The 26,728-nt window shown below is 37.4% G+C and overlaps 1 protein-coding gene across 2 annotated transcripts in view; it reads right to left on the minus strand.

Annotated features, from left to right (window-relative positions):
- Positions 1 to 1,444: 1,444 nt before the first annotated feature.
- LOC106941573 (ephrin type-A receptor 3-like) overlaps positions 1,445 to 26,728 on the minus strand; it is an 80,263-nt gene continuing 54,979 nt past the window's right edge. For both annotated transcript variants that reach the window (XM_015024639.1, XM_015024649.1), the window contains 3 exons: positions 10,551 to 10,706; positions 7,157 to 7,516; positions 1,445 to 1,605 (listed from right to left, as the gene is read on the minus strand). In XM_015024639.1, the coding sequence (XP_014880125.1) occupies positions 1,460 to 1,605; positions 7,157 to 7,516; positions 10,551 to 10,706 (662 nt within the window). In that variant the 3' untranslated portion in view covers positions 1,445 to 1,459. The remainder of the gene's footprint in view (positions 1,606 to 7,156; positions 7,517 to 10,550; positions 10,707 to 26,728) is intronic.

Genomic DNA, 26,728 nt, shown 5'->3' on the forward strand with positions numbered 1-26,728 from the left:
ATTCAGCTTAATATTTAATAATAAAAAAAAAAAAAATAGAAAAAGCACATTCCTTGACATGTGTTTTATGAATTTAGTTAAACTTTGGGGGGATGGAAAATGCTGAGCATTAAACCTTTTTCAGACATTAATAATAAAAATCACTATATTAAAAAAATTAAAACACTGACACAACAATCTCCCTACGGTACGTAGCTTAAAATATTTCTATTAAATAAAGCTAGTACTGTTCAAGAATAACTTCCTGCTCTAATTGTGCTGTGTCTGCAGTGTTGTCTGCTTCACTTTCATCCACTTCCTCAGTGAGTCACTCCTCTTGTCAAAAAGATTACATTCGGGAAGCTCTCTGTCTTTTTAATTATATTATGCCATTGCATCCTGTTAAAGACTGTTGCGTACCAATGGATGGACAAAGACACAGTTGCTTTCTGATCAGTATCTCATCTCTGTAAGCTGGAATCAAGTGGTGGTCTTTGACATGGTTGATGTTCAGTCTGAGGACAGAACACCTTTCTATCAGCATAAACACTAAAAAAACAACATAACATTTGTATCTCAATTTATTTATTTTTTGCATAGACTGTTTGTATTGCTATGTGATATGATACTGAGTCAAAGTCAAGGCACGCTACATGAACTTAAAAAAAAGGGCGTCCAATTTTAAAAAAATTGAGCTAATTTCTTAAAATTAATCAAAGTCAATCCAACCTAAATAAAGTAAGTCTGACAAATGTAATTCGACTAGATGTAACACTCAATTTTTTGTAGTTGGAGTTGTGAGTATTTATGGTGTGCGTAGGTCATGCAATGTGTCTGGGGTATGATCATGTCTCATGGTGCTTCATTTGTTTGAAAACTCTTCATTTCTAAGCATAATTTTTAAAGCAACGTACACAAAAACAACGCCTGCAGGCTCAAAACTGGTCAACACACCATTTCTTCTTGCAGCTAATTGGTCGGCATCATTTCATGGGAAACGCCATAAAGGAGTGCTTTCATACCGGAGGTGCTCAGGCTCTTTTAAACAAACTCTGGCTAGTTTCCCTCTTTGGTGCAGTTAATTTATATAGAAGCAACCACAGCAATAACACTAGGGTATGGAGAAAAACAACCATATCAAGATCGTTTGGATGAGGTGATCTCAGTTCGGTTCCAAAGTTTAGAGAAGTTTGTTTGTGGTGTGAATGGGATCTGACCTCAGTCAAACACGGCTTCCAGGTGTACAGTGAAAACTTGAGTCAGTGCAGTAGAATAAACAAACTCATAAACATCAGTGGAATGTTTTTCTCTTAAAGCCTACTAGTATGTGCTATATGCATTTAATTCCTTCCATCAGTTCTGAGTAAAGAAATTCATTTAACATATTTTTGAAAATGAAATCTAGCTCAAAAGAGGGTCTGTAGATCACCCTTCCTTCTTTGAAGACACATGGACTAAAGGTTTATGTTATTATGACCCTTTAACTATTTTCTCCACCAACCTTTTCGTAGTATTTAATCTCATAGTCCAGGATGATGCCGTTGGGTCTGTCTGGTTCCTGCCAGGACAATGAGACACTGTTTCGAGACGTCTTCTCCTTTCGGATCACAGTTACTGGAGAGGGAGCTGGGCCAGAGACATAGACAGACACAAGGTGTAGGAGGGAGAGAGAAGGTTCTGTTAATGTAAGGTTCAATGGAAGTTCAGGCCCTGGTGCTGAATACTGGAAACTGTCTGTAGCTCCTATTAGCCTAATTCAGTTTGCTGAAATGTGAGGGTGAAACATGGGCAGAATCAAGACAGATACTGTAGCAAGATAGATTGATAGTTAGCTAGATAGATAGATAATTATATTAACAGTTACTCATAGCTCTACCTACAGTGCTGCAATTTGTCATTTCCTAGTACCCTTACCAGTATTCTTTTTTTCGTACCACAAACTCTCAAGGTGGTATGACAATAAAAAAAATCCTTGAATCCTTTTATATTAATATTCTTTCAACTGAGGGAGCTTCAATAATATGTGATAAAATGAACAAGACTCAAATCTACCGCCATACATTAAAAAAAAACAAACAAAAAAAACAATGACCAACAAATAATAGAAAAAAAAAAACCCTCCAAAGATCCCACCACTAGCTGACTAAATAAGCCGCTCATTGTATTATAAAGTATAGTAAAAGATATCCATAGTCTCATAGACCAAACTTTATCCCAAATGTCATAGTTTGTCTGTCAGGTTTTACCGCAGTTTCTATTCTTCCAACACATTTTTGGAAGGCCTGTGATATTTTTCTGTGGAAACATTGTGAACCTTTTACTTCCGCGTCTCCCTCCACTGTCCTCGTCTCTTTTGGTCTGTTGCTCTCTTCTCCTTGCCATTTTTCCTTGCCAATTCTTCACCCATGCATCGCCTTGCCTCAGGGAGTTCACATGGTCCCAATCTAGTGATTCTACACATCTCTGCCTTTATCAAGCATTGCTTTCGTCCCTCGGTCTGCTACTCTATTTCTATCTCTCTCTCTTTTGCCTTCTCTCTCTCCCTCTGTCTTCTCACTCCCTCTCTTATTTCCCTTTTTACTGCTCTCTAATTGCCAGGCAGCTTCGGGCCCAACTCAGCATCTGAGGCATCGACTTTTAATTTTATTAGACCACAGGAAAAAACATGTTTGTCTTTGAAATGTTCAAGCCTCTCTTGATTATGATTATATGGCCACAGAATGCGTCTGAGTGTGCATATGCATGCTTGTGTGTATTTCTGCGGGAAGTTATTTTTTTCTCCTGTAATGAATCCAGATGGGTAGAATCTGTTCCTATACCCCCATGCGCCTCCTTTCCTCCTCCTCTCCCTTTGGCTCCAACAGCGGGGTGAGGCTGTGCTTTTTATTGGCTCTGTGGTTTATGGTGGTAATGATTTACTGAGTCTGGGTCGCTTGGAGGCAGCTTCAAGTTCCTCTCCTCCCTGTTTTTTTTTTTTTTTTTTCCACACCCCTCTTATATCTCTCTCTTAATGTCTATCGCCAAGCACTTAAATTCCTGTCACTCTCTTTTTCTGTCTAAGGCAAAACTGTAAAAGTGACACAGCACAGAATGCATATAACGGCTTTCAATACTGACAATTGGTATATTTCACGTTAGGAAATAACACACAACAATCGGAGGCAGTGGATAATGATATAGTTGATTGTTGGTACTGTGACTTTTAACAGTGTTATTACCATTTTAACTTTTACGTATTTTCTCATAATGATACCGTAGAAAAGTAGGCAGTGCAGGGTATGTATGCATACATGTGAAATTAAATGAACTTTCTTTTTGCAAATAAACACCTGAGAAGTGGGACAGCCTCTGTTTACTGTGGTAACCCTATAAGACATACTGTGCAAGTGTAACCAAATGAGTAACCAGAGTTCATGTGTGCAGTATTAAAAAATAGCTGTTATTTAAAAGCCTCGCAGGGGGAAAAAAAAACAAAAAAAGTAAACAGCTTTGTGAGGATCACAGAACTCAGAAGACAGATCAGTGTTCAGTTATGCAACGATATCCTAAACGTTCAACTGTACAATCCATCATCTGAAGAAAGAAGTACAGCACATCTGCAAACCTATCAAGACATGGCCATCTACCTAAACTGACTTGCAGGGTGAGGAGAGCATCAATCAGAAAAGAGGTCGGAAGGCCCATCGTAACACTAGAGGGGCTTCTGAAAACCACAGCTCAGGTAAAAGAATATGTCTGAGGATCTTCGAGGGTGAGTGGCAAGCAGAAAGACAATGTTAAGGGAAAGCTTAAGGAAGTGTCAGGGACACAAACATGTAAGAAAGGTGCTTTGGCAACATGACATCAAATTCAGTTTTTGTCCATGATGCAAAAAGCTATGAGTTAAGAAAGACTAAGGGTGTGGTGTGGTGGCACAGGGGTTAAGCACAACCCATGTATGGAGGCCTTAGTCCTCGACGCGGCTGTCGCAGGTTTGATTCCTGGCCTGGCGACCTTTGCCACATGTCTTCCCCTTCTCCCATTACCCACTTTCCTGTCAATTAACTATCAAAGAAAGGCCACTAGAGCCAATAAAATCGAAAAAAAAGAAAGACTAATGCTAAACATTGCCCCAAACACTGAAACATGCTAGTGACAAAACTTTGAAGGAATTTGACTTGTGAAGGTATTTTAAGTGCTTAAGGTAATCAATACAAAAACTGTGAGACAATGTTACATCAATGTAGTAGTTAAAATGAGTTTTCAACATGTATCAGTCCAAATATAATGCTCCCCTGCTTCTTTGTAACAACCCTGCGTGGCAAAGTTCAATTGCAGTTTCATCTCACCAACTCTATTCATGTGTGGATTACAGTTACTGTGTTGTTAGCATACTTATGACTGCAAGTGGAGGGCAATGGAGGAGAGAGGAGGCAAACTATCTAACAGCACCTTGACAGGCCAGCCAGGACACACTGCTCCTTCCCAGGGAAACACTTAATCCAGCTTTTAACAGCTTTGGCATCTATAGTTGTGTGTGTATGTGCGTGTGCACGCGTGCGTGTGTATTTGAGAAAAACTAGCAGACGGATGGGGCTGGTGCCCTGACATACCTAATCCTTGTAAACTCTCAGGGTTGATGGAAGGTGTGCAGCTGCAGTCTGAGATAGTTGTTAGAGAGCAAGAGGTCTGTGTGCGTGTGTGTCTGTTTTGAACCGTGGGCACAATGTTAAGGTGCATGCTTTGTGTTTTTATGCATGTGCCGCCATGTAATTTAACTCTGTGTTGGCTAAGTACTGATAAAGGAGCTGATCGCTCAAACATTGGGTTGGTGTTTAAAATTCCTAGCACATGCAGGCCTCTTAGTGGTGATAAGCCTTCTTCAAATTTAATATATATTCACGTTGAGGAGAATACCCTGACTAACAACACGGATTATGAAGCTTGCTAAAGAAGATTTTAAAGCTTTGCTAAATGACCTTATCGTTCTCAGTTGCATTGTCTTTTTGATACTTTATTTTTAAACCCCAGCTGACCTTTATCCTCATACCAATAAATTGTTTGTCATTTCTTTGAAATCATCTGCACTAACACAACTACACACTGAAAATAGATGCTCTTTTTTTCCCCCTATGACACAAAAGAACAGCTAATGGAAGAAGACATACTGCAGATCCACTTGCAGTATAAACTATGAATGTAAACTTTTACTCAATGTCAGCTACTAGAGATATAGTTTGTTATTGTTTATATATGAGGATGAGGGGAGGGGCAACAGACGTTTGCTTGTGCAAACTTTTTACATTTTAAAAGGTTTTTTTTTTGTCTTTTACATTTTGTTATCAGGTAATTGAAAATAATTTCTTCTGTTGGTATCAAATTCATCTAGCTTGATTTAAAAATTGCACATAAGTCCTAAATTGCAATGAAGAACTTCAAGGGGCTTCAGTGTATTGAACTCTAAGAGGACCCAAATATAAAAACAGAAAAATAAATTTAATTTTCAAGTTCCAACCAATCATTGTAATTACCACAGTTTATCTGTGATAGGATGGTGTAAAACCAAATTGATTCTGAGTTTTAAACACATTTTGAACAAAGACAAAATGCTAATCAGAAACTCATGATCTGACGATGAAGCAGAATATTCTGCATTCTGTTCTGAATACGTTCAGACTCAAAATAAATCACAGCAGAAATTCTGACAAATGTTCGGATCAGCCCATGTGTGTTTTCATTATCTGCAATCAAGCTGTTCTACAGATGGTTCACACACACCGAGAAAGAAACTGAAAATTGAAACAAAAGCAAGACAAAAATAATATTAAGCTTCAATGTAACCTTACTCTGTACATACAGTTTATAGCAAAGATCTTGCCTTTCTCCAATAATTTTTATTGTGATGACTTTGATGTCTGTGCATACTCGATCACCTGCTGATTGTATCACAAGGAATTCGCCTGTGAGAGAAATGTCTTTAGCATGTCTCAAAAAACAAAAGAAAAACCCAACAACAAATGAATAAGAAAAACATTGTTAGATGTGGTTTGGCTGTGCAAAGCGACATTTAGAAAGAAAAATGACTTCGAACAAGGGAGGAACTTCACCAAGAACCAGGGATGTGGGAGAAGAAACTATCAAACTCCTGGCAGCACATTTAAAGACTGTCTGTACAGAAAGAGGGAAGAGGAAGTAAAAAGGAAATACAACGTAGCGAACTAGAGCTGGGTCTTTATGCATTCCTTGCTCGAGTCAAGGATTTCTGAGGTTTGGCACTAGGTTTATTTCATCCGTGGAATTTCACAACAATGGCTCTCTTTGCCTCCTTATTCTTCAAAGAATGTGGATAGAGAAAGATATTTGTATAAAAAGATTGATGGGAGATTTAGGAGGTCATCCTTATGGTATTAGAGTTTTTAAAGAGAAAAGACAGTTCTTTGGGAAGGAAGGAGGTCATATGATGCTAGTCGTTAAACAAGAGTATTGCAGTTGGGAATCGGCTTGTAAATGTCCGGATCTGATGGCTTGAGTACATATGTGTGGAGCGTATCAAATTTAGGTTGTTATTATATGATAAGAATCACAGGATATACAGTGAAATGTTCTTCTGCTCGTATATGATGTCTTGCAGCTGTTGCACATTCCTTTGTTTTTTTGAGAATCTTGTTTTGTTTTACCTTAGAGGATTAAGATCAAATCCACAAAAATGTGTCAGATATCACTTCTAGACTTCCTTATGAAACAATCAGCTGAGTGAGAAATCCTAATCTATAACACTAGGGATTTAAGATGACAGTCTAGCCATCGTCTGATGTTTACATCCAGCAGCATAATCCATTATGTTCAGATCATCTCAGTTTGGTTTTTTGAACATGACAATGAGTTCTTGCTTCCGTAGTCTCAAAGATTTCACTTCACTAGATCAATATGAAATGTGGTGGAAGAAAGAAATCTTGATATGTATTTGTAGCTGTCAAATATCTAGCAACTGCTTGATGCTTTCATGTCAGCATGGACCAAATTAAACACATTGTTAATTATATGCCACAAAGAATTAAGATATTTCTTTTTCAAAAATGATGCAGTTCTAATGGCAAAGGGAATCCAACTAGCAAAGTGACCTTAATACAGTGACTGGTGAGTGATTTAAATAAATTAGTCAGGCTTTTATCTGTCTAACTGTTTAAATCATTCCTACCTGCTTGATTGGTGGTAATGGTGACAGCAGCATATTGTCTCATTTTGGGTGCCAGTGATGATACGCCATTCTGTGCTTCAATCTCGAAGGTGTAATTAGTATGAGCCAGTAGGTCACCCACTGTCACGGTGGTGTTGTGGAGACCAGTCGCTCTTGGCAGAAAGCGGACGTTGCTTCGACAAGGCTCGCAGTTCAGAGTCCCACTGGTGCTCACATTGGCAGCCGCACCCCGGCAGCGTTTGCAGAGGACATTAAAAGTGATATCCCTACGTCCTCCTGTGTCCTCCGGCCAGCTCCAGTCCAGGATAACTGAGGTCTCGTTGATGGAGGAGATCACATTCCGGGGAGCAGAAGGAGGTCCTGGCGGGAGGATAAAGGAAGAGGTTGAGGCAAGGTGGAGGCGTCAATTTGATTTACAGAAGGGAAGAGAGTTTGGGGTAAAAAAAAAATTATAATATTACACCATGAGGGGAGTAAAATTGTTTTGTGTACATCAGCAATCTAACTATATCAGTCATTTCAAGATTCCTCTTTGAAAGCCTGACAAATATAGTTTGTATTCATACTTCAGCTTGAAGTATGAATACAACTCATATCTTCTTTCATATCTTTCTTCAGTTCAACCTATGCGCAATCTGGAGTTGTGAGCCCTATTCAACAGTGAACCCAGCTTATTATCTCTCTGTGCAAGATGCCTGAAGGTGGCACTGTGTTTATTGTCATGGAGAGTGAGCTTGGATTTGAATTTGATTGTTCATTTCAGCTGGTTGATAAAATCCTTTTGCCATTTCAGCGGGAGCAGTGGTGGGAAGCAAAGCTCAAAGAAGCTGAGCCTCCCAGCGCCTTACAATAAATTACTCAATCGCTGCAAACCTGATGTGAAAGGTATTGAAGCCTTGGAGGGAGGTTAATGTGGTCAGTTCTATTTAAAATTCCCGTCCACAGCGGTTCACATCTGCTACCAGGTACTTTCACACAAGACCAAGGACTAGACAAGACCCGAACTTTAAGCTTTAAATTTACGCTTTAAGTCTCGATTTAAATTAGCAGAGATTTAAAAAAAAAAAAAAATGTTTGGAATGCAACCACCATGCTTCAGATGTGGCAAAACACATCTTTGAACAGTAAATCAAATATGTATTTTGTCTCAGAAACTCTGTACATTAAATAAACAAGCCAAATGTTTCACATTTTGTCTTTTGACTTAACACTGGTCAGTGTATTATTTCAGTTTGTGCCAGTTTTCTTCTCTGAAACTACAAGAAAAGAAGGCTATGTCACAGCATCTGTCAGAAGGAAAACAGTCGTTCTTGAGTCAAATTTTGACTGACATATAAAAGTACAATGCATTATTACAAACAGATTTCCAGATCCTCAGATCAAATCTGTGACCAATGCACAGAAGACAAAACAAGACTGATATATAACTCAGTTAAATGGTGTCCAGACAGGGGAAGAAAAGAGAAGGAAATTAAACGTTTGGATTGTGACTTAACTTCCTTTGTTTAAACGGTTTAAATAAATTCTCCGGCTAAATTCGGTTTCAAATGTTTTTTTTTTTTTTTTTTTTGATACATTACTTTAAAGAAAACCTATAAAAGCTTAAAGTTTTGCTATGTAAAAATATCAGTGATTCTTTTCAGTATAACTTGTGGTGTAGGTGTTACAGGAAGTCCAACATAAACAAAAAAATATATATAAAAGCAGATGGAAATAACCAAACACTATTAAAAAGGGGCCAAAAAAGTCAGAGCACAATATGTACAGTTTAGTTCGACACAAACAATTCCAAATATAATTACTTTGGGTAACAAAGCTGCTAAGACTGACAGGCCTAATATGTTTGATATTAAACAATGAAGAATGGTACACTTTAGTATTTCTCCTCAACTGTCCGTGCTAACAGTTTAATTTTCCCTCTGCCCCTGATTTCCCTCCCCCCTCCCAAGAATGTAAATTAAATTTTCCGAGTCAACTTGAAACAACCTCTAGAAGACTGCTAACAGTACATTTCCTCTCCTGAGATAATCATGATGATTATCTCCTAACAACTCATCAATTCATTTTCATCTCTTGCGTTGCTCCAACTGTCCCAGTGAGGTGAAATTTGCGTAGTTGACAAGATGATGTTGAGATAATCACAACAGGGACCTTGCGTGACTGTCTTTCTAATTAAGATTCTGTCTCTGACTGTACGCTCTGATTTATACTTTCTACTGTTCTCCGCACAGCCCATTTTGTAACGGATGCATACATAATCTACCATCAGGGAATGGGGTGATATAGTTTTGAAGTGAAAGCATTTTGGGATGCCTGCTGGAGGCACCTGCATCTGCAAGCCAACCTGAGAAATGTCTATATTAATTTCTCACATAACACTTGGATATTCTATAATATCACAAATTCATAAATTTGCAAGAAAAAACTTTGATTTTTCATGAAAGACACATATTTATGATAAAAGTATTGATAATAATTTAAAAAAACGTATATTGTCTGACATTGTAATGTTAGAAATTTGTAAGAAAGGAACTTATGCAATATGTGTTTTTAGAAATAGATAATTTCTAAAACGTGCCTCAGTTGGGTTTGTTTTCTATATCATCACATCTCCCAGATACACACTTGATGAAGCCATGTTGCATCTTCTCCCTCTCTGTCCAAGACATTCTGGATCCTGTCCAAGGTGTTCATTTACCATGAACATGTTGGAAAAGAGCCCAAATGGACCACTCGCTTGTAGAAGATATCCAGATGTGCATTTCATAATTTTACCAGTTCAGTGTTACAGGACATTCGGGATTATTCATCACAAAAGTCTGACTTTCTAATATCAATAAACTTCTGAGTTTCAATTGAAATTCCAGATTTTTCAGATGATACATTTTAATTAAGTTTTAATATGATAAATCCATGCTTTAATAATAGAAAACAGTTTTTTTTTTTACATTTATGACTTTTTGACACCAGAGAATATCAAAGTGTTGTACTGTAATTATGTGAAATTAATCTAGAAATTTCCGCGTTTTTTTAGGTAGAAGTGTATATTTCTGCGGCCACATTATTTCTGCTTTGATTTATAATGGCCCTTATACTCCCACTTCCATTATTGTCTTGAAATACATCCACCGCTGGGCCTCCAATTAACTCTAAGAAGTTTACAAACCCATAACATAATAATTTGGGGTTCCCAAAATGTTTAAAGGAACAAAAATCTTAGAGTACGTGAAACTTTGAATTTGAAGGAGGCAATACAAAAATTCATGTAAAAAAAACTTGATATCTCTTTACTTGTGGAGTAAAAAGTGGCTTGTTCTGGAAACTCCACACATATTGACGTGTTTTATATTAACCAAAAATGTTTATGCTAAGAAGAGTCTGAACGCACACTTACGTGTACATGCCATGGAGGCAGGATCTCCTTCAGCCCGAAAATAATTTTTCTCACAGCCACAGTGCAATGACCCCTCATGGTGGGAGAAGCTATGGGGCGGACACTTTGAACACTCCATGTTGCCGTGGGTAGATTTGTAGAAGCCAGCCCTGCACACTGGAAACAAAAGAACACAGACAGATACGTGAGCATCATGCTGAACCAGCACATCGACAGCTACATAATAGCCCGATTCTTCTTCGGGGCAACTACAACAATAGCAAGTGCAAAATGAAAGATGGGGAGTGTTTAATGCAGTTTGTTTGTCACAGACGCACACACACAAACAAAGTGTGGGAAAAATACTGAATGTACTGTAAATCTGCAGTTATTGTACCAGGAACCTGCTGAGTCCTTGTAAAACAATATTTTTCCGAAACATCTTTGTCTCTGTAGCTCTCAGAAGGCACAACATGAATAATGCAAATTGTCCCCTTAGATGAAAAGGATGTTCTCTTTAAATATCTGTGGTATTAAATTTGCACTCAGCAGCTCTTTTAACTCCTACTCAACAAAAATATGTTGCAATCCGCCCAACTGGGGTGACACTTCACCAACCTATATTGAAATTGAAATTATATGGGTGACGGTAGGAGGGAGAAATCAAGGGGAAGGGGAAAAAAAGAAATCGGATGTTTTTTGGTTTTTTTTTCCCCCTGTAAATTCTTCTCCAGCTTGGTTTCACTTCTTCTTGTTCTCTGCTTCTTTCTTTTTATCTAAAGATTTAAATCCCTATTCTATGATTCATGAAGATCATTTGAACCAACAAAATTCTTCTTGCAGACATACCTAAGCTGCTCTTTTATGTTAAAAGATCACCATGTCTCTAAAAACTAAAAGCAGGCCCTCAATCCCTTATGATAAAACCATGCTAAATCATTTAATAATTTAATAAAATTGCAGCAACTCAATCACAAGTACTTAACAGTGTCGTATGTTGACAAACAAGCATGTTTTCTTTCTGCCTTTCTCACAAACACACACATACTCGTGTACCTGCACACAATATTAAATAAATGGCTAACAGCAAAAGCAGCAAGCCAGCAGAATGTGTGGGCTCAGCAGAACAGGCCTGACAGATCCCAGTGGTAGACAGCGCAGTTCTGCAAAAGCCAACACTGCTGATATTACTCCCTTATCCATCACTGACACGGCCACGCCAAGGTCCCCGCGCTGCACTAAATGCTCAACAACAGCATACATGTGCACGACTGCGTGGCAGCAGGTATGCTCCACTGTGTGCAGGGAAACAGGAGGAGGAGTGGAGTTCAAATAGTTCTGTGCGCTCCAGCAACAACAAAACTCCCTGACAAATGCAGGACAGACCACAGTGATTGGAAAATACGGTGTGAAATTAAAAATGACAGCCAGCATTCCTGGCCAATCAGGTAGTAGAAACTGTAGTGGATGCTGGATAGTGGACGTAATGTCCCCGGGTTATGAAAAATAAATCAAAAGAAGAAGGCAAAATGGATAAGCTCAACGTAACAAATATTCAGAAACAAAATCTGACATAATACGTCCAGCCCAAGCATTTCATCGCTGCATATCACGAATCAAAATTGCCAAAGCTATTTTAATGAACCATAAACCACTGGATTTAGCTACCTCACATCGTAACACTACGATGTGAGGTAAATCTGTGTTACCATGAAATAGTAGGTCGTCGGTGGAGAAAGAGCAGAACACTGAGAGGGAATAGCGTAGCAGTCCTGACTTTTAACGTAACCTTTACATTAACAGAACAGAACCCGTCTCGGGCCCTCCTAAAAAAAAAAAACCAACGAAGAAGAAAGAAACAGCTCATCTTAAAGGCGCAGCACAATTCCTTAGCTATGGATCAATTTTAGTAAGTAACCGATCTTGTATGTAACCACATTTATTGAAAAAGAAAAATAAATTATCTTACATTATCAACTAATTTCAAGTTTTTGGTTAAAAAAAAGAAGAAAAAAAAGTAAGCCACTCAAATGGAAACATTAAGATTTAGATATTAATGTTGATTAAAAAAAAGTAATTCAGATTTGTGTTTTACATTTTAAAGTGTTTTACTTTCAAACCCACATGGTAATGGCCTAAATAAATGTGCATTTTTTCACTTCAGCTGTGTGGACATCAATCATCTGGTTTTAGCTCTGAAGCCAAACTTACTGGCTCCAATCTATATGGAAACATATCTAAAACAGAAATGTTAGCATACGGAAAGACATTGCAGATAGGAATATAATGCTATCGTCTCCGCTAAATTGTTACACTTTTGGAGGATATGTGTCTATGAATAAATATAAATAGCTAAAATGTATCTAAACACCAGATTGTTGCTTTTTCCTCAATGCTAAACATTGGGAATAGAGGGGTGTCCCTTTCTACCATCAATAGTTCTTAGAAGTGTGATTTGTTCCAAGAACACCTCCTCTCCTAACACTTCAAACATGCCAAACTCACACATAGTTTGCACTTTTCAGTTGTTGTTTTTGTACTCCTGATTTTTCTTTTGGAAATATAATAAAACTGAAATGAAAACAAGAGTTTCTTTTTTCTTTTCTTAGTGAGCAGCACCTAGTAAAAGTATTCACACTACCAGTTATTTTGTTACATTACAACTGCGCTTTTTCATATTTTATTAGGATTTTATGTGACAGGCCAACACAAAGTCATCCATAGCCACGAAGTAGATGGGAAATATCTGAAAGATATGGAAAATGGAAAAGTCTGCCATGAATTTGAAATTGCTTTACTCTGATATTTGAATCAAATCCAATTCCTCTACAATTCATCCATTTATTATATAAACTCCACATCTGTGGTCAATCAGGAGGAGCTGCAGAGATCCACAACTCTGTTTACCAGACAACTATTAGTTGTGCATTCCACAAATTCAGCCTTTACATTTGTGGAATACATTTGTGCATTCCATAAATGTGGAATGCCAATGAAGAAGAAAGAAGAAATGGCTCGGCAAACATTTTAGAGTTTGCCGAGCCATTCATGTAGAAGAGCGGATGTGATGGATGGTGTTTTAGTGCAGTGAGAACAAAGTAGAAATTTCTGGTCTTTATGCAAGATGCTGTGGATTACACAAACCTATCACTGAATGCAACATCCCAAGTGTCGAACATGATGGTGATGGCATAATGATGTGAGAAGAATATTCTTCAATAGAGAGAAAAACTGATCAAATAAACTGCAGTGAGGAATGATGGTAAATACAGGGAAACCATAGAAGAAAATCTGTGGGAGTTTGCAAAACACAAGAGACTAAGGGAGAAGTTTTACTTAAAAAAAACAAAAAAAAAAACAAAAACAGCTTGTGTTCTGCAAAAAACAATGGACAAACATGTCGATCTATTGATTTGTAAAGGTGGTAGAGTCATAGTAAAAGTAAATCTACCAAGTATTGAAAAAGGGGAACTGGATAATAATAATAATAATAATAATAATAATAATAATAATAATAAGTTCGCTTTTAGGTTTTCGATTGTAAAATTGAAAACATAATATCTTAGTGCAACCCTGAACTTGATAACCTTATCCCTGTCCTAATCACCATTTATCCATATCCTGTTCAATCTGAAAGAGCTTAAGCTGTTTGACATAATGTAGCAATGAAAAGTATTCACCGCCCTGAAGATTTTACCTTTTTTATTGAATTACAAATCGCTCATAATCAACACATTTTTTTTTATTTTTTATTTTTTTTAACCAAAACTCCCTTTTAACATCACAAGTGAAAACTGATTTCTACAAAAATGATATATAACATGAAACAAGTAATTTCAGAAATATTCACCCCTTGTGAAGTGACTGGTCCTGTCAACCAGTGCTACTGATGCCACAATGAGTTGAATGGAGTTCACCTGAGTGTAGATTTGAAGTGATTTTAGCCACCTGTGTCTGTCACTAGTTAATCAGTATTCATGGCTTCCATTACAGCACAGAGACAAAATAACACACCAACAAATCAAAGAAAAGGTATAAGTTAGGGGATGGATACAAAAAATATCTAGGGCACTGATCATGAAGTGAAGGAATATGGCCCATGTATAAGTCTAGCAAGATCAGGACATCCTGATTGACTGTGCAAGAAGGTCACTTAGAAGAAGGCTTATCTTTAGTCAAATTGATTACTGCAAGAGTGTCTTCTCAGATCTGCCAAAATAGGCAATCAGACAGCTGCAGCTGATCTGGAATGCTGCTGCATTTACATTTGAGTTAATGGAAATTAAAATAGCATAAAGCATAGCAGGAAAAAAATATTGTTTGAGCATTCAGATTACTTTTAAAGTTGATAACCAAAACTGGTGTTTTTTGTGACATTATTATGGTATATATGGATTTTCGTTGCCACAGACCTGAAACTCTTTTTAAAATAGTTGGAAATGGATATTATGGCTCAACTTGAAACAGCCAGGTTTGACAGAGTAAAAAGACACTGACTTATGCTGATGGTAAAATCAGATTTTGCTTGCATAAGGTTTACTCTTCATCTTGTGGAAAATCAAGATGCTTTGCCGTGACATAGCAGTGTGGGGGAATCTGAGCTGAGACTATGATGCCATTTGCAGACCGTTTTTGTTGTGTGTGTGTGTGTGTGTGTGGCCCTCTTCATCACTGACAATTTAAAACATATTTCTTTTTTTTCTTTTTGTCAAACCATTCGATCTAAACAATCACAATGTGGGAACTAGTCTTTTATGCAAAACTATTTTCAGTCTCATTGTCATGAACAAACAGGAAAATAAAAGAAAGCGAAAGCCCAGATTACACCTGTGGACCGTCTCACTGCCACTGCACGTCCAGGAAGGCTATAACACAGTGATCCATTACCAACTGTACAATATGACATGTAACATGATCGTTTCACTTAAATGTGTGATGTACAAACATATCTGAACACATGATATGGTGGTTGTAACATAACTGGGGTTGCAATTTGCTCAATCAATGACCTGGGACATAGAACACCCTATCAATAATTAACATTGCTGCTGGATGCTTTAGTGGTAACATGAGGTCTCTCTTTTCAAGACATTTAAGTGATGACCTAATCTAAAGCATGATACACAAAGTGCATTGTGTGTCTAAGTTGCTATTCTTCCAACAGTTTTGATCATAAGTTTATGTATAGTCAGCATCTGCATGAATCTCAAATAATTTTTAAGCTAATTTACAAATTGAACCATTTTGAGACAACAACATCGAGTGCTTGAATTTATTTTGTATTTGGTCTAATTTATGCACATACTTTTTGTAGCCATCAACGGGCTTCTGAAATAATTCTGGCCGGATATTTAATCATTTATCGCATAAGAAACAGTAAAGCCCATGTTAATTGGTTATTTTCCTGATATGGACTTGGCTTTCTGCATAGTCTTTGAATTTTTAATAGTGTTGAGGTAGGGACCATTCCAGGAGGAAGACTGCTTTATGTATTATAAAACCTGTTTTGATGTGTTTGGGATAGTTATGCTTTACTGAAAACTGAACTGAACCCATGTTTCAATCATCTAAATGTGGATGTGAGGAGAAGATGATGAATTTGGAGGTAATCTTCCTTCTTTGTTATGTTATCCACTCTGAATGATCCACCACTTACTGCAAAAAAAGACTGTCAAGAAGATCCTGTTGGTAGCCTGTGTATAATGTATGTATATAAATATTCAGTTAATTACGGTAGATTATGTGTCCCAGTGAGTCTTTGTGGGACTGCGAGATTAAAATTATTTTTTGAAAATAATATAATCTCACATTTCTATTTAAAAAAAAGTTTTTCTATTGTACCTGGAAGTAAACTGTAATGTCAGCTGAAAGGGGAAAAATCATAACATCATAACTAGCAAAAATAGAAGCTTAAAAATATCAGTCTGTGAGTAATTAATCTACATATGTTTCACTTAGTGAATTGAGCTGCTGGAATAAATCAACATTTCCAAAACATTCATTTTATTTGGCAGATGGCTGTGTGTACACACTACCCGTGTACGCATATTTTTTATTCCACATGGACTAGAGAAAATCAGGTATAATTGAAACGATAGTGTTCCGTAGGCGTGCTTGTGGAAATCACCAAGTTGTCGGTGGACCATCTCAGTGCATTCGGGTTCTGATTGGGTCATGCATGACCCAGTCAAAGCAAGTTGACATGAATGTTATAATTTGCCAGCCAAATGGAAAAATCTTGCAGGCTACAAATGACCCGGTGACCACCAGATGATAATCACTGAGTCACAATCTAATTAGAAAACTAAATAATTTTTTTTTTTTTTTTTTAGCATAACCAGTAATAAAGGTCATATTAGCCCATTAACTCTCACGTGACTCTTGTCCATATGACCTCATCACTTGTTGACTGATGATGCACAAACACGTCTCCTCTGTTCCTAATCTTGTTCGTATCTGCTTGAGTCACAGAGTGAGGCTTGGTCCTGACTGTCTTTAAATGCAAGGAGGTTTAGTCTCATTAAAAAAACTGTGCTAGAGTAAGACTAATTTCCTGCTTCCATTCCTCCCCCTGCCCGTTTTCTCTTTCAACCTAGCAAGCTTGCGATGACTGTTTCACTTTCCTTCTCCGCCCCTTCTATTTCACTCCGTACCCACCTCCTCCTCATCCTGCTATCCCACTTCCACTTCTTTTCTGTTTGACTCCTCCTTCTCTTTATGTTGCTCCGTCCTTCTTTTCCTAATTGAAATCACTCTCTTTGAAATGGAAAACTTATGTGCTTTGACAACTCAGTCTTTTGGCTGGCGGTCTTATCCGGAGCCACTTGTAATGGTGCTGGAAACATGGCAACAGTAAACATCACACCCCCTGCGATGAAATCTCTGTTGGGGACAACCAGTAATCTGTTAAATCTAAAAATACACATAATTGTATGATTTCTGTTTATCTTATAATATTTGTGCTATCACAATCTCTCTTATATATAGGGTTAATTTAGTTAATTTATTCAAAGATTAAAAAAAGAACATATGATATTTACACCCATAACAAGAGGCAAAGATATCATTGAAATAAAATATCGTCACACTGAGATACTGGCGACTGATTCATGAGGACAGGACTCTACACACAAAGTGACATCAACATCCATTATGCTGAATTACAATCAATTTGGTGAAGCTAATATGTCGACAACCCAATAAAATTAGTTTTGATTTGTCAGAAGTATAAATGAAACCAATAATCAGACTAGCTGGATTGTGTCTTGGGGCAAATACCCATGTTTCCATCTGAGTTAAGTTCGATTATTATGTCATTTTCCATGACAATCAAGCTGGCACAGTAAACCCATGTGCCAGTATTAACTAAAGCAGACCAGTGCGCTCATGCCTGCCACTTACAGGAGAAAAGTTAGGCTCAAGTACCCTCCAAGTCTTAAATCCATCTACTGGAGAAAGCATTAAAATGTCCAAACTCAATCCTCAAGTTTCTTTTGACAAATGTTATAATAGCTAGAGAAGCAAATTGTAAAATAGTGATACAAAATAGTGCCTTGGCTTTGTATGGTAAAAAAAAAATCCCACTTTTGAGAATCTTTCAATGGAAAGCGTAAAAAACAATCTTTTATTATGTTTTATGATCAATCCAATACATTTTTGTTTCCCAAGAGCCACACTTTTTTTTTTAAATGTCTTTTAAGTTTTGCTTCAGTTTGTATTTATGGAGATAAAAAGTTATTACACACTTTTGAAAGTTTTAGCACAAATTTCAATCCACACTGACACTATAAAAATACATGCATACCCATTCACTTTTAAATACTTTGACATGTTAGAACCACAAACATCAGCATATTTTACTGGATTTACTGGATATGAAAGACCAATAAAAAGTGAGTTAAAAACTGAGAAGTGAAAGTTTTCTTACAAATAAAAACCTGAAAACTGTGGCTCATAATATCTTTGTATTCAGTCTCCATTCTTCTAATATTGCTAAAAAAAGTGCAACTCATTCATAGCATTATGAAGACCAAAAAACACAAGAAAGGTCTGCGATAATATTATGGAGAAGCTAAAAATAAATTTAATTCTAAAACAATAGACCAAGCTTCGAACAGGTCACAGAACATCGTTTAATTCAGCATGATGATGGTGGCACATCTGGCTGTCCAAGCAAGACAGCCTTTAAGGCTTTACTTGGCCTTTTTTCTCCCACCTGATGCATATTGCTATCACAATCTCTCTCTCTCTTTAACTCTTCTGCTAAAGAAGAACTATTGGTCATGCATTTCACAAATCCTTAGAAGAGTGGAAAGAAGAGAGTCATAAAGTCACAAAATCATTTGGTGTATCCAAGACACTGTGATGGATCTTAGAGGTGGCAGCATTACTTTTCTCTTGTAAATTTTAACACAAAAAGTAAAGTCTTACACATACTGAGTACCTAAAATTTACATAAGTGTCCGGATGATGCATTCTTTTTAGGAACATGAGTTCTCAAATTGTATTCTTAGCAGAAATATGAATAAGTTATAGAGTTTAAGCCTTCTAACACTCACTTAATCTAGCATTAAGTGAGTGTTAGAAGGCTTAAATGCTGGGCATGGTGGGCATGCTAAGCTTCTGTGAAACCCCTTCTGACTGCAGCATACATCATGACGTTTTGGCAAAATAGCTGTGGTTTATAACAGTATAGTAAACACAATCATCATGGCAAAGCGGAAAAACACTAATGAGTTCACAAGATCAAAAGAAGGAGGAAATAATGATTGACAAGCTTATTTTTCTTTTCTTTCAATTTTATCAGAAGTCAGTAAAAAGATCTGCAGGCTGGACGTTCTCCCGCTACATCGAACCAGAACTGAGCAGGGGAAGTTTGATGTTTTGGACCAAACGTTGCAGCAGATGGATTGAGAGAAGTACATCATCTACTTTCGGGTGACTGACACCCATTTTAATGACCTCGTTTGTTAGGTTACCCCATTCATCCAACTCACACCAACACACGGCATGCTTGTCTCCGTACCGGAGAGGTTGGCAGCCACACTCCGTTTGTTAGCTTCTGGGAGCTGACAAACTGCTGAAGCTGCTAGTTAAAATTTAGGAAACTAACACAGCTGAGTGCTGTCCTGCATAAATAAACATCCATAAAATTTTGGCCATTCTCATAATAGTTTCACATTCAGAGGGAGGCAAAGCGTATGCCAGAAGTGTTGTGATAAGAAGAGCTGGACGGCAAGAGGTTGAGAACAAAATTACACGATTTTCATCAAGTAAATGCAATAATGAGAACAAAATACAGCAAGCTGGCGAAACCACGCTGGGCTCTTTAGCTAACTGTAGACTAGCTATTCATCGAATTGAGTTTGTTTATCTTAACTGGTTTCAAGAAATGCTTCTGTTCCCTAAATGCCTTGTTTGTCTTAATGTGGGCCCGCAATGCAGACCTCCATTTGCTAATTGTCACCACAACACCATCAACTGTTTCTTTCTGCCCAGGTGGGGAAAAAACAACAACAAAAAAAACGTTCCATGATTATGTGAGTAGTCTGCGCTCCTTGTGCATCTGTGTGGGTGATTGTACACGCAGACTGGCACAGTAGAGCTTAATTAAGTGGTCAGATCCAGTCCTGATTTGCATAATAAAGCAGCCTGATGAGGAGCATGCCGCAGAAAGAGGAGCCTAAAAGGAGAGAGAGGGAGATGAAAAGAGCTGGAGAAGAAGCGGGAATGTTGAAAGAGAAGGGAAGTGGGGAAAGAGGAAGAATTAAGTAGGGCCATCATCACTGACACTACAGAGACATGAAAGCAAGAGCCATGAGTATTGTGGCAGTTAATATGAAATAACAACAAACGCAATACTGTTCTCACGTTTCTTCAAGAATACCGTTTAAGTGCATGTGGCCAGGCTTTCCAAATCCACCCGAACTGTTAACAAAGGCTATATTTTCAGCAAAAAATTATGATGCAAAAAATGTGTCATTATAAAACGTTGTGGCCACAAAAGCAAAAGTAGTTTTAGATAACGGCAAATATTGACCGTTGACATCTAATTTGCATGTGGAGTAGCACTGGATGAAGGGGCAGACCTCCAATTTTTCTTCTTTTCGTTTTATCAAAGCTCTCATGAGCTTAAGAGGAAATTACCAGAATCAACACAGCTGATCCTTATAAGAAAACAGACTGGCTGAAAAGATGTGCTGCAGCACTTGGCGTCTCTCCAAACATGAGAAGGACTAAACAAACTTTAAATCTGACATGTATGCAAACCCAAACATATCTCTTTTCTCTCTAAGCATAGCAAAAGTTTGCTTCTGAATGCACCAGACTTATTTTCTTTTGTTTCTCTGCTTCTCCTTCGAATCTATGCATTTGCTTCTGTCCTTTTTTGTCCATCAGCAATAGGAATGTACTAAGCTGACAAAGATAAAAAGAGAGAGAATGAAAGTGTGAATTCAAACTAGAATCAGGTGTTAGTCGATCAGCTTTGCTACCTGTGCTGAATTAAGGATAAAGTTGTCACTACCATACAAGTTATGAAACTTTCTTCCATAAGTTTGTTGTGTCCCCTGCAGGGACTGTGACAAACTGAAAACAGCAACAACAACAACAACAAAAAAAAAACATAATTTTTTTTGTGAGCTGCTTTCAGAATCGTTTTGTTTTTGCCATTCTTTCATAATGGCTAGATTAGTGGTGTGCAAAACTAATAATCTTCATGTCAGTAGATTCCCTCCACCTGAGTTTTGTAACTCCTCCTGAGTTATTGTGGGCTGCTTCGCTGCTTCTCTGATTAACTGTCTCTTGACCCGATACATCAGTTTATGTGGAGAGCAACCTACTTATCCACTTTAATCCATCTCTCTTATGGAAGCTATAACAGTCAAATATGTGATTAATGCTTCACTGAGATCAGGTACACTTGCTAGCAAGCTCAAACATGCTTGGGTTAACATCGCTGCTCAAGAAACCTTCCCTCCACGTGGCAAACTATCAAATCTCTCTCCTTCAAATCTCCTTTCAAGTTCTTTCATACTTGAAAGGGCACCTCAATCAGGTTACAGAACATCATTCACCAAATAACCTCCTTTGACCCAAAATCTGGGTTTTAAAAAGGCCAGTAATATCTTTGTTGGCTATGACAGAACCCTTAAGAGAAGCTACTGTGACAGCCTCAACTTACCAGCTGCTACTTAGTCAGACATCCTTTTGTTGCTTCCATCACTTGATTGTGCAGCTTTGGATTACTAAGCAGAAGAAAGATCAGGTTGTAACAAAGCTAACATGGTTCTGGTGTAATCTATGGTCATCTTATTCCTTGGTTACCGGGACACTCTTCTAACTTCCACCACAGAGTCCCACCAGCTACTTTTAGGCACTCGTATCAAATCTATTAACGTTGGCCGACAGAGTGTTTCATGAAACAAGCTACTGGAAAGGATTTTGGCATGACTCAGTCACTCCGGTCATCAGAGATGATGACATCAATATCAATACAATTCAGACTGTTTTTCCAAGTTGCTCTAACTTACCGAGCTCTATCAGAACACTTTCTCCTATCTATCCTTAAGAAACTCTTTGCCCTTGAGTGAGCATTGCCTAGCACTTGTATGTCTCTAACTCCTCCACTGCATGCTATATGCCTACACTATATTACCACATTGTCATTCCCTGTTAGATCTGGAAGAGCTTGAGAGGTGGACTTCCTCTTAAGTAGCTTGATGTTAGTTTTTATATTCCCTGCATTGTTGCATCCTTATTTATAAATCACTTTAAATTAAAATGCCTGCCAAATGCATACACATAAATATGCTTGGTTCCATTCTTAAATGATGGGTTGATGTGCTATGTGGAATGCATAACACTCCTTAACTGTCCTAATGCTTTTTATTCACTGATGTCCTCTAACAAACATTCAAGGCCTTGTATTTATGCTTACCTGGTCTCTTTTAAATTTTCAATAAAACAATAAATCAATTTAAATGCAACACCAATTTCTTTATTACCCTAACTGAATATCTTTATAGGAAAAAAAAAAGAAAACAGTTGTGGGTCCTGCTCTTAACATAAAACTAACAGAGAATGGAAAGGTAAAAGCGGTAAAACGGCATGCAAATGCATGTGGGCATCTGTGTGCATGTGTAAAGCTGCTGTGAGGACAATAAATTGGGACAAAACATGGCAAGAACTGTGCAAACACCTTACATAGAGAAGCGTGGATCAGCTCCCTGCTGTACACATTAAGGATGCAATTACTGTTTCCTAAACACTTCACACTCCAGAGAATAGCCAGGTCACTAATATCCAGGGCATCCAGCACACCAGTCCAAATTCACTTTTGGCAAACACACACACACAAGCTGGCATACATTTAATTTTATATGGAGGACATCAAAGTATATAGAACTAAACTATAAAGACTAAGACAGGAAAACTGATGATTAACACTATTGCCAAATAGAGATTAGGTCACTGGTTTATATATCCACTGAGGGTTTTCTATGTAAAGTTACCATGTCCTCTCTATGAATGCCTGGGATTCCTTGGGGTGCAACAGCTATGCCCCAGAATCCAGAAACATGCTAGGTTAATAGGAAGCTCATTACTTTATTAAATGCATTGTTCTCTGCCTCTGATACTTAACCTGGTCAGGGTGTAACCTTGTGTCGTCTACCGACCACCGGAATTTTCCACCCCAAGTTTTCCAAGTTTTTGGTTGATATTTTAAAAACACTAATGCGGCACTGTTATGCTTTGTTTTGTGCAAATTTGATTGTTAGAGAAAACAACCTAGAGAAGGTTGAGCATTTCAAAACATCTACATCATACATATGCCTATTCATTTGCAATCAGTATATATACGTGATGTTCAAGCTGTGCCTGTAGAAAATCTCACACTACTAAGGCAGTCGGCGCCCCAAAGGTGGTCTTTGGATGGCACTGATCTGATGCATTCAACATAGATGAGCAGAAAAAAAAAACACATATGTGAAATAATATCCCTGTTTCCATCTATGTTTGACTTGACATAATGTGATGTGATACAAATATGGTGAATATGAAAGAAGCAAGAGGACATATTGAAACTGAATTAGAATTTTTAAAACACTGTTCAACAAACTGCTTTGTATTTTATTTCCAGTGTAATACAAAGCCTTCCATACAATAGATGTACTCAAGTGTCTTTTAGCACTAGTTCAGCAGCAATGAAAATAAAATAAATGCAAACTATCAAAGAGAGATGTTGATAACAGCTACAACATGGGAAAATATGAACTTACTTACATTGAAGGGATGCAAAAACGGGTCACACCTCTAAATCATGAATGGGAAGAATTTATACGCTTTACGCGTCATAGTAAACACTCAAACTACTTTCCACTAGATTCACATTCACCCACTTGAACGTGAATCAAATGGGTAACTTTGATTCACCCAGTTAGCAACACAAGTGCGCACACACTTATTCACTACCACATCACCCACTCTTCTCACTGAGTCACAGTTGCCTCACAAAGGTATTACTATGAAAATAGTAAAATACGTTGGGTGTGGCAAAAAACTGTAAAACTGTTTTTTTTCCACACACATAGTGCCATTTTATAGCACAATTAACATTCAGTTGTTATAAAAGTGCTATTTATATTTATACTTAAAAGACATTTGTCATTTAATGCCTTGAAACTGGGCTTCTGTCTCGTCTAAATCTCCTCTTTCTGAAAGTCCATCTTCAGGAAGTCGTCACAACTTCTCTCCTCTATCAACCCTTCAATAATGTTTTCAGCAGAAGCTTGGAAGTTTAGAAACTGCAGCTCCGAGGAGGAGCTACGCCTCGAAGGCATTGCCAGGTCCACTCAGGCGTTTTGCACAGCTGAATGGTTGCCACAGGAGAATAAAGGATTTCTCAAACATGCATGAAAGAATCAAGGCAACACACCAGGTATGGTTTTGATGGGGGAATAACATTATTACATGATGTAAAGCTCAAAATAGATGATTTTACATAACACTGACCCTTTAAAAAAGACTTTAGGACACTCTAAACATATTAGGACCCTGTGATAAGTGAGAACAGTAGTGATTTCATGCTGCAAGCACTACATCTAAACCACATTCCATGCCATATGATGAAAATGGAATAAATTTATTAACGCATTAAAGGTAACCTAAAGTGGTTTGATGAGGTCATCAAATATTTTTCAATGTTTGCTTTGCTACACCACTACAGTTCTCTTCCCAAACCTAGTCACAGCAGGAATGCCAGTAGAAAAACAAGAAGTTCATTCATAGACATAATCTTTATCTGAATGGATTTTATTTTGGCACTGAAGAATTCTTTTAGGCCTGCATCTGGTCACAGCCGGTACACTGACGTTTCACATATAGATGTCCGCATCTCTGCACCAACCCACTACCAGCAGCATTGTCCGTGTTGAAAACACATATTGTGTTGTGATTTTACTTAGCATTGTGAAGAAGCCACTGACCTATTAAAGGACCCTGACATCTACTAGAACAATCACATTCCTGAATTTGAATCCCAGGAAACGGCACACAATCCAAACCAACTTTAAGCCTCTTTGCCTCTGTCAGTCCTTTACACGTCTTTTATCTTTCTCTTTACACAACAGATAACCAGTCATGTACACCAGATGCCTTTTCACACATGGACATTAGCTGCCTTCAAATTGGTGATTTAACAGGCCAGACCATTGTCCCATAATCCTATGTATGACAAAAGTAGCCAAAGGCAACCAGCTCACACTTGATCAGCTCATGCTGATATGAGAAAACTAATCAGGAACCCAAGTTAGATTTACATACTATGCTAAATATTTCGTTTACATGCACACACCTGCTTATTTGTAATAAAAGGTGAATAAAGTTTGCCAGTGTCAGAGCAGATATGTGAATATTAGAACATTGCAGAGCAAAGTAAAAGCTCTTGACATGGCAATGCATTCCTTCATGTTTATTCCTTCATCATATCATAAAGAATTACGATATGATGGCTCTATCTGTACTACTTTTGATATATTTTAGCATTTGTACAGAGATAAAGAATGCTGAGAAACAAATGAAGTCTTTTGAACTTTCAGAAGCACATTTGAAGAAAATTTTACAGAGTTCCAGTTTTAGTTTTGTTGTGTAAATGATAAATTTTCCTGAAATAATTTTCAATGGCTAAAAGTATTACAGCCATGTTTAAAATACATTAAACTATCACAGTGTTCTTAACTATAACACGGCAACTTGTGGGAATTTATTTATCATTTGGGTTCTCATCTTAGAAGAGAACAAATGGGTCTTTGACTAGGGACTGAAGGTCAGAATGTTTTTGAGTGAGTGGCACACAACTTAGATGGCTAATTGGATTTTCTTACACACTGCTGGGAATTCAATGAGAGGCAATTTGATCATGGCCCCATGTAACTAAATAATATTAATAAAGTTCACAGCTTCATGCCGGTTTGTAGTTTCCTACTCAGCTCACTCAGATCAAATACCCTTTTCCATTTTCTCATTTTCAGGAAAGAAAAAAAAAGAACAAACAGAGAGCAACTGATTTTGCGGGTGACTTGGCCTCATGTGTACAAAAAAAATCCCTGTTTGAAAATAAATTAACTTATAATTCTCCAAGTGGTTTAGAAACATCATTTTTTTGAAGACTGAAAAACACCTCTAAAGAACACAGAAAAGCAGATTTTGTATAAAGTTTAAGATTGATTGAATTTGATATTGTTGTATGATGAGATTTCACGCTAACTCTGGCTGTCTGTGCACACTTATGGGTTTTGATCAAAAACACCTCCTTAAATTGAATCTGTTATTATAATGTGCTTAAGACCATTTCACTTTTACTTAAAGACAATAATTTGGTGACTGCTGTATGTGTGTACAAATGGTTTATGATTTTATGCATATGTGTTTTGTAGGAAACCAATATTATTAAACTGTTTTCCCCTCACTTCCAACTTGATTTTGATACTGTCCTTTTATAGATATGCTACAGTGTTTTTTTTGCACACCAGCCTTGTTGTTCTGTACATATTCCTGCTGCAGTGAAGGGGTTACCAGGAGGGTATCTACAATTACTTTTACAAGAAATACATAACTGCTTGACTTGAAGTGCATCCTTTCAGAGAAGATATCATAAAACCTATGTTATGGTGAAATAAAACATTTAAAACTTTAGGATT

This window comes from Poecilia latipinna, unplaced genomic scaffold, assembly GCF_001443285.1.
Source record: "Poecilia latipinna isolate Pla-1442-1.1 unplaced genomic scaffold, P_latipinna-1.0 Scaffold93, whole genome shotgun sequence".
Taxonomy (NCBI): Eukaryota; Metazoa; Chordata; class Actinopteri; order Cyprinodontiformes; family Poeciliidae; genus Poecilia; species Poecilia latipinna.